This window comes from Cyrtonyx montezumae, unplaced genomic scaffold, assembly GCF_038088225.1.
Source record: "Cyrtonyx montezumae isolate F1298 unplaced genomic scaffold, pur_monq_1.0 scaffold_11, whole genome shotgun sequence".
In the NCBI taxonomy this organism is placed as follows: domain Eukaryota; kingdom Metazoa; phylum Chordata; class Aves; order Galliformes; family Odontophoridae; genus Cyrtonyx; species Cyrtonyx montezumae.
Window position 1 is genome coordinate 4,636,288 of NW_027071837.1, and position 14,295 is coordinate 4,650,582.

The window sequence follows — 14,295 nt, forward strand, 5'->3', positions numbered from 1 at the left end:
ATATGAAAGCAGTTTCTTCATAGGTCCTCAAGGTTCATGTTACAGACTCCCTAAGAAGCTGCAGAAGACATACCTTCAGTAAAGATCTCTCCATTTTGTGCACATGGATTTCTTCTTCCTCCTCTCTCACTTGGTTTTAATAGTCTGCTGAGAAGTACTACTATTTGGAGTAGCTGAAGCAAGCAAAGCCATTATCACTCCTTTATAAAACCTTCATTGCAGCTAAGCTTAATGGTGTGTCAGAGGATTCCTAGAACTTCTGGCTGCACCACAAATAAAGTCAACCTTGAGTAGTCAGCCTCTCAGAAAGTTAGAAGAAAATATTGAGTCAGGTCCTCATCACACACCTGCAAATCCTTTTGTTTCACAGCTTCAAGATTTGCTGACTTCAACTGAAGTCAGTTCAACCAAACCTCTTATCTAAAACTTTCTTTCTAAGCTGACAGCATGTCACCACATGCTCCAGCCTTCTCCTGCCTCCCATATTTCTTTCCCCAGCACTAAACATAAAGAAGATGGACTTCATACAGCAACAACAGATTGAGCTCACATACTGACTTGGAGGGAAATAAAATGTCTGATGAAAAACAGGATATATAGAAAGATTGGTAGAGGAAAAAAATTAATGAACAGAGGTAGAGAGTTCTGCACCTGAACAGGAAAATAGCTCCTTGCAGGAGAGCAGGGCTAAATATGGTACGCCCCTGCAACACTAAGTTCAGTCACTGTTGCCTTTCAAATGTATGTGCTGAAATCTTTGGGGATGTATTGCAGAACTTGAACGATAAATTGACCTGAAGCCAACAACCACGCTGACTGCATCCATCCCAGGCTGACTGAATTCCAACTCTATCCATAAATAAGAATCCAGCCAAGGACTTAGGATGAAAAATGTAGGCCAACATCCATCTCAACGAGATGACTTCAAAAGTTGTCAATAACATTAAAAAACAACAACAAACAACAACAAACCAAAAAGTGCCTGTGAAAAAAACCTGGCAGGAACACTGGGGATTTTTTTTAAAGATGTCCTTTTGATGCATTAGTTTTTAAAAGGCACCTTTTCAGGTCTGCTGTAGCAGTACAAAATCTCCTATAGGAAGGACTATATCAGGAACAAACTGTTCAGGTGCTACTCTGTGGTTTTCCTCTGGTAGCCTTCTGGACAAACAATTCTGTCATTTACACGTGCTAATTGAAGAGTCCGTCCGTAAGCAAACCTGATCAGGTGTAAGCTGGCAGCATTCTTCAGAAGTCAACGCACTTCATTCATATTCTTGAGCTGAATTCATTTTCTTGAGCTTGAGGGTGTGGAAAACCTCAGGATTCACAATTCAGATGAACAAATCATCCCATACACATGGTACTGTGCACAGAGCTATGAACATGGAGTCAGGGCAGAAGCTGCTGTGCCCTGTGCTGCTGGTTGGTCGGTCTACGGAGCTGGACCTTCTCAGCATGATGTCAAACAACACAAGGAGAGCAGACTTGGGGTGGTTTTTGTTTTGTTTTTCTTTTTCTGAGAATGTTGACATAATGAAGATAATGTTATTCAAAACAAAGTTACAGCTGCTTAACTCCCTTTTCTTTCTGTGGAGACCTCTGTCCCGCCTTCGTCCTTTCACTTACTTTCAGGTTTCCATCCAGAAGATCTTCTTTATATTCATTCTCTTTCCATATCTCTCCTTCATCTCTTTTCTTTTGCAACTTGCATTAAATTAGAATTTATAGGAACAGGGTTCTAGTATGTTTCAGCAAATAAAAAGAGAGTTTATCTTCAAAAGTGGGCTTAGCAGAAACGACCTACGAACTCATCAGAGTTCTCATAGTTCCCAATGGTACAAGCCTTCAAAAGCTGAGCATCCACTGACACTATGTTCTAAAAAACGTTCTCTTGCATTCTGAATTTGAGAAAAGTACTACTAACATACAAAATGAGCATCCTTAGGAAAGCATATACAGGAGTGCCAAAGAAGCAGCCAAAAGAAATCCTTAAAACAACTGCTAATTTTTGCTTAGGAGGTTATTGCCTTTAAAGAGGAGCCCACGTTAACTCAAGAACCTGACCTGCTTAGTCTTCCTCAGGTGACTCAGGGCTAATCAGCATGCCTTGAAGGCACGTGGCTCAAAAACCCAGTAGACAAGTGATTTTTAGGAAAACTATCAAGGGATAAAGGAATTTTTCAAGTGGAACATCCATCTGAACTTAGGAGAATATGTAACTTTCACTTTAGTAGCAACTGTGTATCATAAAAAATGTTCTTTAACATCAGAAGGAAAGTTGGTTTTGACTTGAACTTCCATGTAAGTAGCTGCATTTTTTTTTTAAATCCATGGCCAGTGTCATACTGACTGTACATTCCACTGCATGTATTATTAAATGAGTTAATTATTTCAATTAATATAATTTCCTAAGCATTTACTTTGCTATCGGTACAAAGACCAGCAAAATTTCTCACCATTTTTACATTCATCTAATATGCAAGTGATTGAAGAAATTGCTCACTTGCATTTGGCCAATCAACACCCATTCAAATTTTTGCTTACTACTGTTTTTAGAGTGCATTTAATCTAAACTTATAAACATGAACTCTACTGGGTTAGTATTGATAGCTCATTGATATAAGGGAATACGTTGACTATGAGAAGGTTAAGCATTTTCTATTAACAAAAATTGAAAGACACCAGCTACATGTCAGCTCTGCCACATCTCTGAAATGAGAGAGAGATCATACTCACCAGAGGAAGAACAGCTAAAGGGCAAAACATGGTCCTCAACTACCAACTCAAACAAGCTGGATTTGTCGAGGAAGAGAAATGGAAGCAGGAACCACTTAAGCAAAAGCACACAAGTAAAATAAACCTTACATTTGTAACAACTCTTGATTTTGTCAGATTTGGTACCACCAATAGCAGAAATGTAAAATCATTAAAATTCTCAGAGGAAAGCCAGCAGAACAGACTGACAGCCACCACAAATGTGGTTGATGCCTCTATGTCTTTATCAAAAGACTTAAAAACTAGCATAGCACTCATTTCATCCCAGATTATAGTCCTGAAGGGGGTCTTCATGGTTGACTAAAGCATTGGTGAAAAGATGGTTTCCAAGAGGACAAGCAGGGAATTTGAGGACAAAGAGCCCTATTTCCAAAGTCAGCAGCCAACAGTTCACTGGTCCCTCCGTGCCCCGAGGAGTTTCATGACAATCTATTGAGGCATCTTCAATGGATGCTTGCTGTATGGAGTAAATTCTGTTGATTCAGAAACACAGATATCTTTTCACTCTCCCACAGTAAGCCCCTTGGCTCACTATCTGATGATGAGAAGCTCTAGGGCCAGTTAAGCCTCTAACCTTCTCATAAAGGTTGCAAGGAAGACAGCTGAAGAATTCAACGTACCTCTTCCATGTAATGCAAGGAAAGGAACCCTATATCTAGAAGAAAACCAAGCATAAGGTAGAAGGTTAAGTTGTAATTTAAAAAATATTTGTTAGGAAACCAGACCTTAATTAGAGCACTTAAGTAAAAGCAGTGTTGGGCTACTACATTTGTCTTCTGTATTGGGCTCTAGCCAAACAACCAACACACTCGTATATTCCTATAATTACGTCCACCTACCACCCCATGCACTATAACTTCTCCATGTCAAGAGACACACAAAACAAATTAGAATCTAGTTTAATGATACTGGCACAAACATAAAGAGTGGGCACTAGTTTTTACTTTGGCTAAATTCTGTTCTAACTAAACTTTAAAAACTTATTTAGAATAGTGAAAAATAACACAGATGAACCAACCACCATTGTAGGAGGGACTGCTGCATAATACAAAAACATCAAGTGCAAGGGACAGCTAGTTCCCGAAGACTTTCTTATCAAAAAGGTGTTTATATTCTTCATTTTTTTGCCTTGCTCAATCGATCTGTAAGAACTATTTCATTTACCTAAAACATGTGGCATACAGCTAACTTTAGATCAGAAGCATCCAAGGCACCTGAGAAATCATTTCTCCATGTTTCCAAAATGCAATCACTGAGTTCAAGGAGCATCGTGTTGCTCCGTGAGGATATAAAGCCATACGCTGAATATACATCTGTAGGTCAGATGTTTACATGGCTTGTAATCTTTAGGGTTTAACCAACCTTGTCCATAATCTTAGCCTTTCAGACAAAAAGATCTGTCTGCATCACTGTTTTGAAGCATAAAGCAGACAAAAACAAACAAGCACACTGGGATCAATACTCAGCAATCACCCGCTCAGTGCTCCTGAAAGGATCTTGCTTGAAAGTACACCTTTCTGACCTGCAAGATAAGGACCAGCTTAAAAGAAGATATGCGAATATTTTGCATTTTGCACCATGCTGAAAAAGTCTTTTTTCTTAAATAACATATAATCAAAATCAAAGAATTTGTACACAGCAGGAAACCTTTGTAGATAGATACTAGCAGGAAAAAAAAAATAGGAAAAAAAAAGGGAATTTGAAATATACTGAGAACTGACTTCGGCCAAACTACAACAAAAGCATTCAGCAATTTTAAGGAAGCATTCTACAGAATCTCTGGCCTTCTGCAATCTTGGACCTTTGTCGTGCCCAGTGATGTCTGGGAAGAGCTTCAGTAGTTTCTTCAGCTTTGTGGGTCAAAGCACTTAAAAAACCAAATGGAGACAAAAACTCTTGCCAAAAGTTATCTGCTTATGCAGTCACAAAAGAACACTGCTCCACACTGCTCCATAGCAGGCTCGTTACACGTCTGAATCAATATGTAGCTCATGAAGCACATGGACACCAGATTGAAGTGTGCGCCCTTCCAAGAAGGCAGACTTCCCAAAAGCACAGACATGAAGGACATGGACCTTTCAGCTGGGCACAAAGCTGGGCAGGCAGAAATGAGCAGGCAGAGGAAACCTATCAGCCTTCAGGAGAAACATGTTGATGCAACTAGCATTCATATCCAATGCTGCTGCACCAGAGGATCTCTCCAGCGTTCTTGAGAACACTCAAACTGGACCCCAGCAAATGTCTAAGTGTCAGTGTTGAAGGACTGTCTTGTACTGAACTCTGGGAATGTTTCGTTATTGATTTGGAGGACAAGTATACAGTGTGCAATAATACAGTTTAGAAACAGACCTGATCTCCTTATCTTCTAGTGAATATGCTTAAAGGCATAAACAAAGCTCTTTTGCTTCTCTTCGGGTCAACTAGTGGATTCATGTCTACTATCACTCCATACCCTAAGCTCACCCTCTTTATGGGACTTCATGGGAAGTAGACCTCCACCCCGCAGTGATGCGCACGATTAAGTGTAGCAGTTCGGCTTCAATGCTAACATACAACTTTTCTTCTCCTGACAATCCTGGATGTGAGGAGTCTGTTAAGATTGCCTGATGAATCCTGACATTTTGCTTCACTTCTGTTCATTCAGAGGTATCAGTTACTGAAGGTTCAGATTGCCAACAGAACAGAGCAGAAAGCTCTGAGTTAGGTAACAGCTGAGCTAATCCTGAAACCAAAAGCTGCAGCATAACATTGTGAACAACTCCAGCTAGTCTTTGCTCAATTACAACCCTTGCACAGAGATGCATTGGGCTGCACAGATGTGGGACAGCAGCTAGGGGATCTCTGTAGTTTGCTCTCCTGCACTGTGCCTAAATGGTTTTGTAAATAGTTACCTTGGGAAAAGAATAAGCTTGACAGTAGTGGCTAAAAAGTTTAACAACAATTTGTTTCTGGAGTTATTCTAACCTAGAACAGCATGAGGAATTGGTGTGCTCTCAATCCAGAGGTCAACAGTTAAATACTACCGACATTACCGCTGATAAAGAGTCATGCAATAATTATGATGGAGCGTGTCGCTGAATAAGGTATAAAGAAGCATCTTTATTATTAATAAAGAACTACATCATCTGATTTTAAATGAGGACAGTTTGAAGAGTGAAGTCTGATGCTTCCTCAGGAGAATCATGGAGGGAAAAAATAGCAAGACAAAGGCCTTCCTCCATACAAGGAGCATTCTTTGAAGCCCTCAAAGAGTCCTTTGAAAGCCAGGATGAGAAAAGCGCATCCGTGTGACTCACTTGGTCTTAATATCCTACTTTGGATATGCTAAGTGTCAGATACTGTCTCCATAATGAATATTTATTCTGAGATGAGAGCGAAATAGCAAATGTCACAGATAAAAGATTTGCCTCTAAGAGCACACAGGTAGGTAAGAGTTCTCTTTAGGTTCTGCTCAGCAACAAGGCCAGCTCCAGTTTAAGAATTAAAATCCAGTCTTGAAATGAAAGCACTAAGGCTGCCTCTAATACCATTACTTTACTAATACAAACCTCTCTGACATGGTGGAGCACCAGCCCACTGATGTTGAACACCAGCTGGACACCCCCTCTGTGAGCTGCAAGGCCTGCAGAGCAGACTAAGAAAAGGAGTGGTACATAAAGTATGAAATTCTAGCAGAGAGATGGTGCCTGGGCTACGTTTATTCCTTCTATTTTATCTTCATTTCTTCTGATAGATATGTTTTATCAACAATGAGATGTTCCTGTCTGTGACTTTAAACAGGGAATATCAATCTTATTTTTTAAACAAGCCACCTTAGAAAGAGGTGCCTTCTATAAGACAGCACACAGCTGGATGCATGAAGACTAACTGTAGAGCCAAGCACTTGCTGAAAAGTAAATACAGTGTAGAAAATGGAAAAAGTGGTATAACACAGCGTCAGGGAAAAGCTGAAATGGGAACCTGATCATACTGATTGCACCTGGTGACCTCTCCCCATCCCTTGTGCTGGTGCTCAGCAGGAGGTGAGAGGAAGGCAGAAGGGGAAGGCTAGAGGCAGCTCCACAGGTGTCAAGGACAAAAAAACTCATATTCCAAGTATAAGTCTACAGAGATGTGAAGTTTCCAGCAATGCACAACTAGGAGTGTCACACCCCAAACTCTTCAGAAGATAAATACTTAATGCTCAGCTGATTCAGTAGGAGTGTTATTGATACTAACACTGATGAGATGTCCAAATAGCTTTGAGAATCAAGTCCTTCACTCCCCTCTTTCTAATGGGAAACATTAAACTTCCCTTCTTCACTGGAGTGCTGTGATGATAAGCATGTTCAGCCATGAGTTGCTGTAGTAATAAGGACCATATTAACTAAGGAAGCAAGAAAAGAAGTAATCAATTTAAACTCTACAAAGGGGACCTGATCTCACTTGCAGACAAGTAAATATTTTGAGTAAATCTTGGATTCTGGTGGAATTACTCTGGATTAGTGCTGCTGGAGCCTGAACCCCAGCCAGGCCCAGCCTGTATTCAGGTAAGCTCATTCAACACATCCCATTCCCTTTGACTCTGCTGGATGCACTCATATGTTAAAAGTTAATCATGTGCTTAAAGGCTTTGGAGGATCAGGGCAAAAGGGCTCAACCACTCACAGAACTGAGCTGCTCTGCTTTAAGTACTCAGCATCTGAAGAAAATAAGAGTACTGTTGACACCACTGCCTCCCATTGCTCTGAAATAGAAGGTTATCATTTAATCACTCGAGTCAAAGTTGGTCTCTCTTTTGGGAGAAAAAGCCATTACAACTGCAGCAGTTACAGACCTTTGGCTTTTGTGGTCTGTGTCACTCCTTTTAGATCATCCTTCACAACAGATAAGGTCCCATAGTTGCAGAAACTCCAAGTTTATCCAGAGAGACAGGATTTAGAGCTTATTTTCATACAGCACTGGACAAGCTTCAGGCACCTCTCACTGCTTCTTGTCAGTGCCAAGAATGCAGAGGGAAAGCTTCACATTCCCTGCAGGAAGACTGAGAGGGGCAGGAGCCCTTCCTTATCCAATGAACCAGCGAGTCCCTTCGAGGCAGCTGTTGGTCCTGCATAAATCCAAGTCTGGGCACCCCTGCACAACAGAGGCTGAATCCCTTAACAGTGTCTCATGGCCAAGCATGCTGGCTCTGAATATCTCAGACATGAGGTGGGCTGCACCTATGGTTCACACTGTTCATGTGTTATTCCCTGCTGGAATACTCTTTTCCAGCTCTGAACAATTTATCAAGTTCAAAATCTCTCATAGTTCTCAATGATTCAAAATACAGGTTCTCCTCCCCTTCTTATTCTCCAAAGTGCAGAAATGCACATGTATTAATACAATCAAATGAGCAAGCCAAGTTAATTGGCCTGACGTGGTCTGGAAGAAAAAGTATGTAATTAAAATGCAAAGTTCCAGTACTATCAGTGGTGATATAACATTTGAAGCACCGAAGGGAGATTCAGTATGACAACATAAAGGCTCCAGAATTTCTGCTGGTGACAAAACAGTGTGTGCACACAGGGCAGGCAGGAGAGCCAAGCTCCTGCCTAACGTCCTTTGGTGTCCCACCACCTCCTCCCCCACAGGATGAGCTCTGCCACTCATGCCATTGCTAAGGACCAAGATAACAAGCCATTGTCAAGGGCAACAGTGAAGCTGCTTGTTTCCTATTAGCATCATTAACATTTTCTATCTAATCAGATTTCCTGTTGGTTGAGGAAAGCTGCCTTTACTCATTACCAGCTGCTATCGTGGATTTTCTTCTCCCTACTCCCAATAGAGATTTTGTGATGCTTGCCTGCTTTTTCATGTAAAAAGGTTACGTATGCCTGGAGGGAGACTAAATGTTACCAAAAAGTAGAAAAAAAGGCAAAAAAAACCTCACATAAAAACAGAACTATGGGCAAGAGGCCAACACTCCCGATTATGTGCCTGTGACTAACCAATGGGTGTTGTTTTTTATAAAATTCTCTCATTATTTCCTCTCCTCTGGATGTAATATCACAACACAAATTAGTTTTCCAGGAGAAGACTTCTTTTTATGTAACCATGTTTTATACAGGCAGCAGCAGCTTATGTTTAAACTATTTAAGAGAACAAATAGCTGCAAAATGTACTTCAGATGGCCCTTCTCCTGCTAGCACTGTGCTGCTGGCTTGAGGGAAGCTACAAAAACACCCTGTATGTTGCTGCTGCTTGGATGTAATTGTACACAGTGCTCAATGCCCATAGGATCTCATGTACAGGTAAGGATGTCTGCTCCTCTTGTTTTATTGCAATTCGGAGATCCATGGCATCGTCAACGGTAGAATGACTTCGAGAAAACAGAGCTGAAATGATGCAGAAAGAAGCAGAAGTTCATCTTTTAACTTAGTCCATAGTATCTTATAGTATTAGGAAACAAGCTTCCTATCTGAACTGTGGCCCAGACTGACACGTCATTCCACTGACATGTGACCCAAATGGAAATTCCCTCATTTTGGGAAGATAATATTGTTTTGATTCTCCATTCTTCCTCTACCTCTTTCCACATCTATGACTTAAGATAGGCTGTGTTTGCCATAGTTATTGGACCAAGACTTTTTTATACGTCCTCCAGGTCGATATTAAACACACCTTTTCACATCTTTTCTATTAAGGGGTATTTGATTCTCATGGGTGCTGTAAAAATGCTGAGACTACACATTTTGGGTGTCAGAAGAACAAGAAACCAAAACAGGCTAATTTGTAAAAAAAAAGAAAAGAAAAAAAAGATCCATTTTCTCATTCCTTCTCATACTTCTAGGTATAGGCCTGAGATTCAAACAATGAGTCTGATGGACTGACCACCCATTCTGAACACCAGAGTGAGGTGTTGCATTACAGCATACTCCTCAAACACTCCTGCAAAAAGCCCAGAAAATCTTTTACCTGACAGAATCACACGTGCTTAGGGGATCCAAATCCTGAAGTGATAAATGAGGTGGCCTAAGCATTTACACTGTCTGAAAACCTGGTTAAAAGTGCAGAGAAGAAATTCATTATTAAATATTTTGATGAGTTGTAATGTTAGAAACATGAAGGAATTGCTATGTGTTCCTACATCATTATTCAGCAGGTTAAAACAAAAAGTACATTTGTGTACTCTCTGAAGAGCCTTTCAAGTCTGTAGTGTTTCGTACAATCTCTCGTAGGAAAATGGCATAAAGGAAGTTTCCTGATTGCAACTTAGTTACTGTACTTTCCAGTACCTTCAAAGATAGGAAAATTATGCTAACCATAGAAGGCTCAAACATTTTCTTTTCCATTCATCTTTACTGCACAACTAGATATTGACTGCTCTGCTCCCCCTATAAAGTATCCAGATAGGGTTTCTGTCAGCTGCTGCATTGACTCCAATCAACTGTTTCCTGTTTACACTGATAGCACAGTTTGGATAATTTAATTCCATTTGGATAAATTCATTCAATTTTTCAGCTTCATGCCAACAAACCACTGAGGATGACACAAAGCCTTTCAGAAGGTCCAACACCATTGTCAGCCCACATACAGATTTCAAAGGAAAAGACCAGTGCAGCCCTAGGCAATCTGAGTTGCAGCTGAGGCTAAAAGGACACAAACATGTTTTCCTTCTCATGTTAGATGCAGTGTACTTCTTAGAAACATCTGTAGAAATCATGCAACAATAAAAATTCCACAGAAATGACACCCTACAAGTCAGCCAATTGTGGGATAAGTCAGTATGACCATGGCTTCCCCTGTTAGTAATGCAAAATTTCTGGAGGAAAGGAGAAGGAGAAAGCAAAAGAGACATTCATCCTCATATACTGCAGTAAAGTTGGCAAGTTTTCCTCTTAAAACTAAACATTTTCAGTAAGTATGATTAACAATACCATATGTCATAGAGGAAGGAATAACAGCTGTTGGAAAGAGACAGCATGGAGATTTATGGAGAACCTAAGAAGAGCAACTGTTGGTTTTCAGGCAATAACACAGCAGATCTGATGGTCTTCAGGTCTTCTCTTTGAGCCTGCACCTTGCACACTTCTCCCAGCGGCTCCTGAAATCCTCAGTGCTGAACCAAATCACATTCACAGGAGACACCCAGACCAGAGACAAAAGGCCCAGCACAAATCCGCTTCCCTTGCATTTTCCTCTTCAGCATGTCATGAGCACTTAACTGGATTTACCCACCATGCATGCTCATAGCTAAACTAGTAACCAGGAGAAATCCAGCTCTCAAGCATAAGTTCCACTGAAACGACCATCAGCTTCTCCTGGAGTTCTACGTGAGCACAAAGAAAATGTGAAATACAGTACGTGGGACAATGGGGTTAACTTTGGAGACCAAATCTGCTTGATACAGAGCACATTTTTCTTTACAGCTCACGTAGAACCTTCAATTCACAACATACCATTTGCCAAGCATACTGAGTACCTTTAGCAGCTCAGCTGTCATCATCTTCCTACAGGATCTTGACATGAACAGTTCTGGGCTGCTCATCATTTACCCACAAACAACACAAATCCTGACAGACGATAGGAAATTCATTATATTTGTTAATCCAGAAGAGTGTTACGGGATTCAGCTTTACTTGATGTTTATTGAATTCAGAATTATGAAATCAAAACTCCTATTGACTCAGCTCCAGGACTGAGAGGAGAATTAGACCCCATGCTTTCAAAACCCAATTTTAATGTTCAGTTGCAATATCACTGAAACAAAAAACCTCTCTCCCATCTTACATCAGCGTTTGTGCCAGATTTAATATTTCTGGTAAGTTGAGAAAGAAACACCATTTTAGTAAAATATGTGTATTTTTTTAACAAAAACATGTTTCATTTTAACATACATCTACTGGCAGCAGCTTCGCTTGTCTAGGCAGACACTGGATCTTTCGAAAAAGTTAAATCCTTGGAATATGAAGCAGTAATAAAAACACATGTGGAACAATAAAATATTTAGGAAAATAGAATTAAAATTGGCTTTATCTTATATACACCAGACCGACAAGTTAAAGATGTGAATACCTCATTAAGAACTCCATATTAGTTAACACAGCATGAGAAAAGACCATACCTTTGCTTTCTCTGAAAAGGAAAACATTCTACTCATTTTTTTTCTGCTCTGCATGCATTTCATTTTCCAAAATGCAACCAGGCGTGCATTACACATAGACTTCATCCTGCTTTGCCAAAATACAGCTGTCATGAGCATTCTCTAGCGCTATGCAGAAGCCTTATGAAGTGAAAGGTGTTGAGGACAAGCTGAATCTGAGCCTAAGTGCCATTACTTTCAGCAGAGTGCAGCTTCAGAAACGTTACTACAGTGAACCAGCTTGGAATTGATGCTGTTTAAGCAGCAATTGATGCTGTTGAAGTAGCAAGCAACTTTTCGCAGCCAAAAAAAGGCAGTGTGTAATGATGAGAGCTGAAACAAACAAACTTTATTTAAGAAAAAGCAGCGTCATTTTACTTCTCATCTGGAATGATACTACACATGGCTATAAAGTCTCCTGTGATAGCTGAATCAGACAGTAACAGGCAAGCAGAAGGGGACATGGAGTGCATCACGCTTCCCGCATCAGTTGCACTGCACTGACACAGGCTGGGAAACACACAGCACACTCTAGGGACATACATGGAAAAAAAGAAAAAGAATAGAAACAAACAGAACATGGATCCATAGTGCCACAAACCTTCTGGCTCTGTGTTCTCTTTGAGGTGCACTTGCTTCAGTGGGCAGCAGAAGATTTCGTGACACTTAGCACGAAAAGGGGACTCTTTTTTCTTTAATTCCGCAGATTGGATCGAATCTTGCCGTAACATAATGTACTCCTGAGTGCCAGGGGGAGCGTCATCCATAACTGTGGTCACCACATAACAAAATGAACTCAAGTTAGAGCTTGAGGAAAGCAATCTAGAGAATTAAATCAACTACATAACGTCGGGGTTGGGGGGAAGAAAGGAGGGAGAGAAAGGTTTACAGGAAGGAAAATCAAATTTAAAGTATCTTAGTCTGATGATAGAGGGGTAGGGAAAATATCTACTTGTATAAACACTTCTCATAAACATCAGCAATTTACATTGTTTCATGCAGCTTGAGTAAACAGTAGAAAAACTGCTCCAGAAAGCAACATGGTTCTCTCCTAAAGCTTTATTCTCCTGTAACACCTCTGTCTATTCTGCATGCAGGTTAAGAACAAACAAACACAAAGCATGCTGTCGTGGCCTAGCCACAGGTCATCTCTGCATTAGCACAGGCAGCAATCATTCCACGTCTGCAGGTAATGCAGCACCAACGTATCTACTCCCCAGCATAAAGAGAACACGCCTTTATCAGGATATGTAATTACACACAGCTCCTCAGAACAAGGGTAGTAAACCAGTGACATTTGACTTGACCATCATTTCCAGTGGGTAGAAGAGTAGACGTGCAAAGAGAAAGCACATTAATCCTTTTGACGGCTTTCTTGTAAAACAGCAAGACGTTTTTTCAAGTTGATCTTATGAATCAATACTGCCATTAATAATATAAATGATATGCAGTCTGAAGTACTTTCTGAATGGAGTCAGACTATTAAATGGCAAAAAGATAAAATGTAGAGCATACAGAAAGCTCCTGCTACCTCAAAGCATTACATTACTAGAAAGAATTAAAACAATTTTCCACTATCTAAAAATGAAGCCTTAATAATGGAGATAGCAAGGTTCCTCAGCTCGCAGCTTTAAGCAACAAATCATCACTGAAGAACAGAAATGAAATGCTTTTTAAAAGGACAGTCTGTAAGCACTGCTGGTTCTTCCTAGTGCAATACGCAGATACAGAACCACAGCCAAAATCACGCTGAGCTTGTACAACCATGGAGCAAAGAAAATAAATACATGACTAAACCAAGGAACAAGTAAAAACCCAAAGATTAGAAAAGTAACTCTTGACATGCTGGGACATAACTGCAGAGGCAGCCGTGCTATGCAAACATTTGTGGCTCTGGAAGTGCTGGCTGCTAATTCAAGCAATGCAAGTGTTTCCTAAATATCTGTGAATGCATCATCCATTACATAAGCTGTCAGATTTAAACATGGGTCCCCCCAAAGAACTATGAACCTCTTGCATTTTCATTCACTTTTTTTTTTTTTAAATCTTCTACCAGGAGTGGCATTAGTAAAAGAAGAAAAAAGTGTATCTAGGAGATAAATAAATGATTCAAGCCGATCATCTTTCCACAGCACATAGTCACCTTCTTTAAGACCTCAATTAATCCACAGAAGAACCTGGCACCTCAGCGGTTGTTGCTTCATTAGATGACACGCAGTGCCAGTAATGCAGACTAATAACCCACAAGAAATATCATTAAAAGAGATGTACGAGTTAATAGAAAAGCACAAACAGTTTAAAAAAAGAGCAGGAGGTCACTGGAGCACAAGGCCTGGGCTGATGGATAATTGCTCCTTTAACAATGGTTTGAAGGTTACACACACATTCATGAACCATTCTGACAGCAGCCAATA

General features: G+C 40.3%; 1 protein-coding gene across 1 annotated transcript in view; it reads right to left on the reverse strand.

Moving 5' to 3' along the window:
• FGF13 (fibroblast growth factor 13) overlaps positions 1–14,295 on the reverse strand; it is a 213,363-nt gene that overhangs the window by 89,186 nt on the left and 109,882 nt on the right. The window contains exon 2 of the mRNA XM_065729469.1: positions 12,483–12,650. Within this exon, the coding sequence (XP_065585541.1) occupies positions 12,483–12,650 (168 nt within the window). The remainder of the gene's footprint in view (positions 1–12,482; positions 12,651–14,295) is intronic.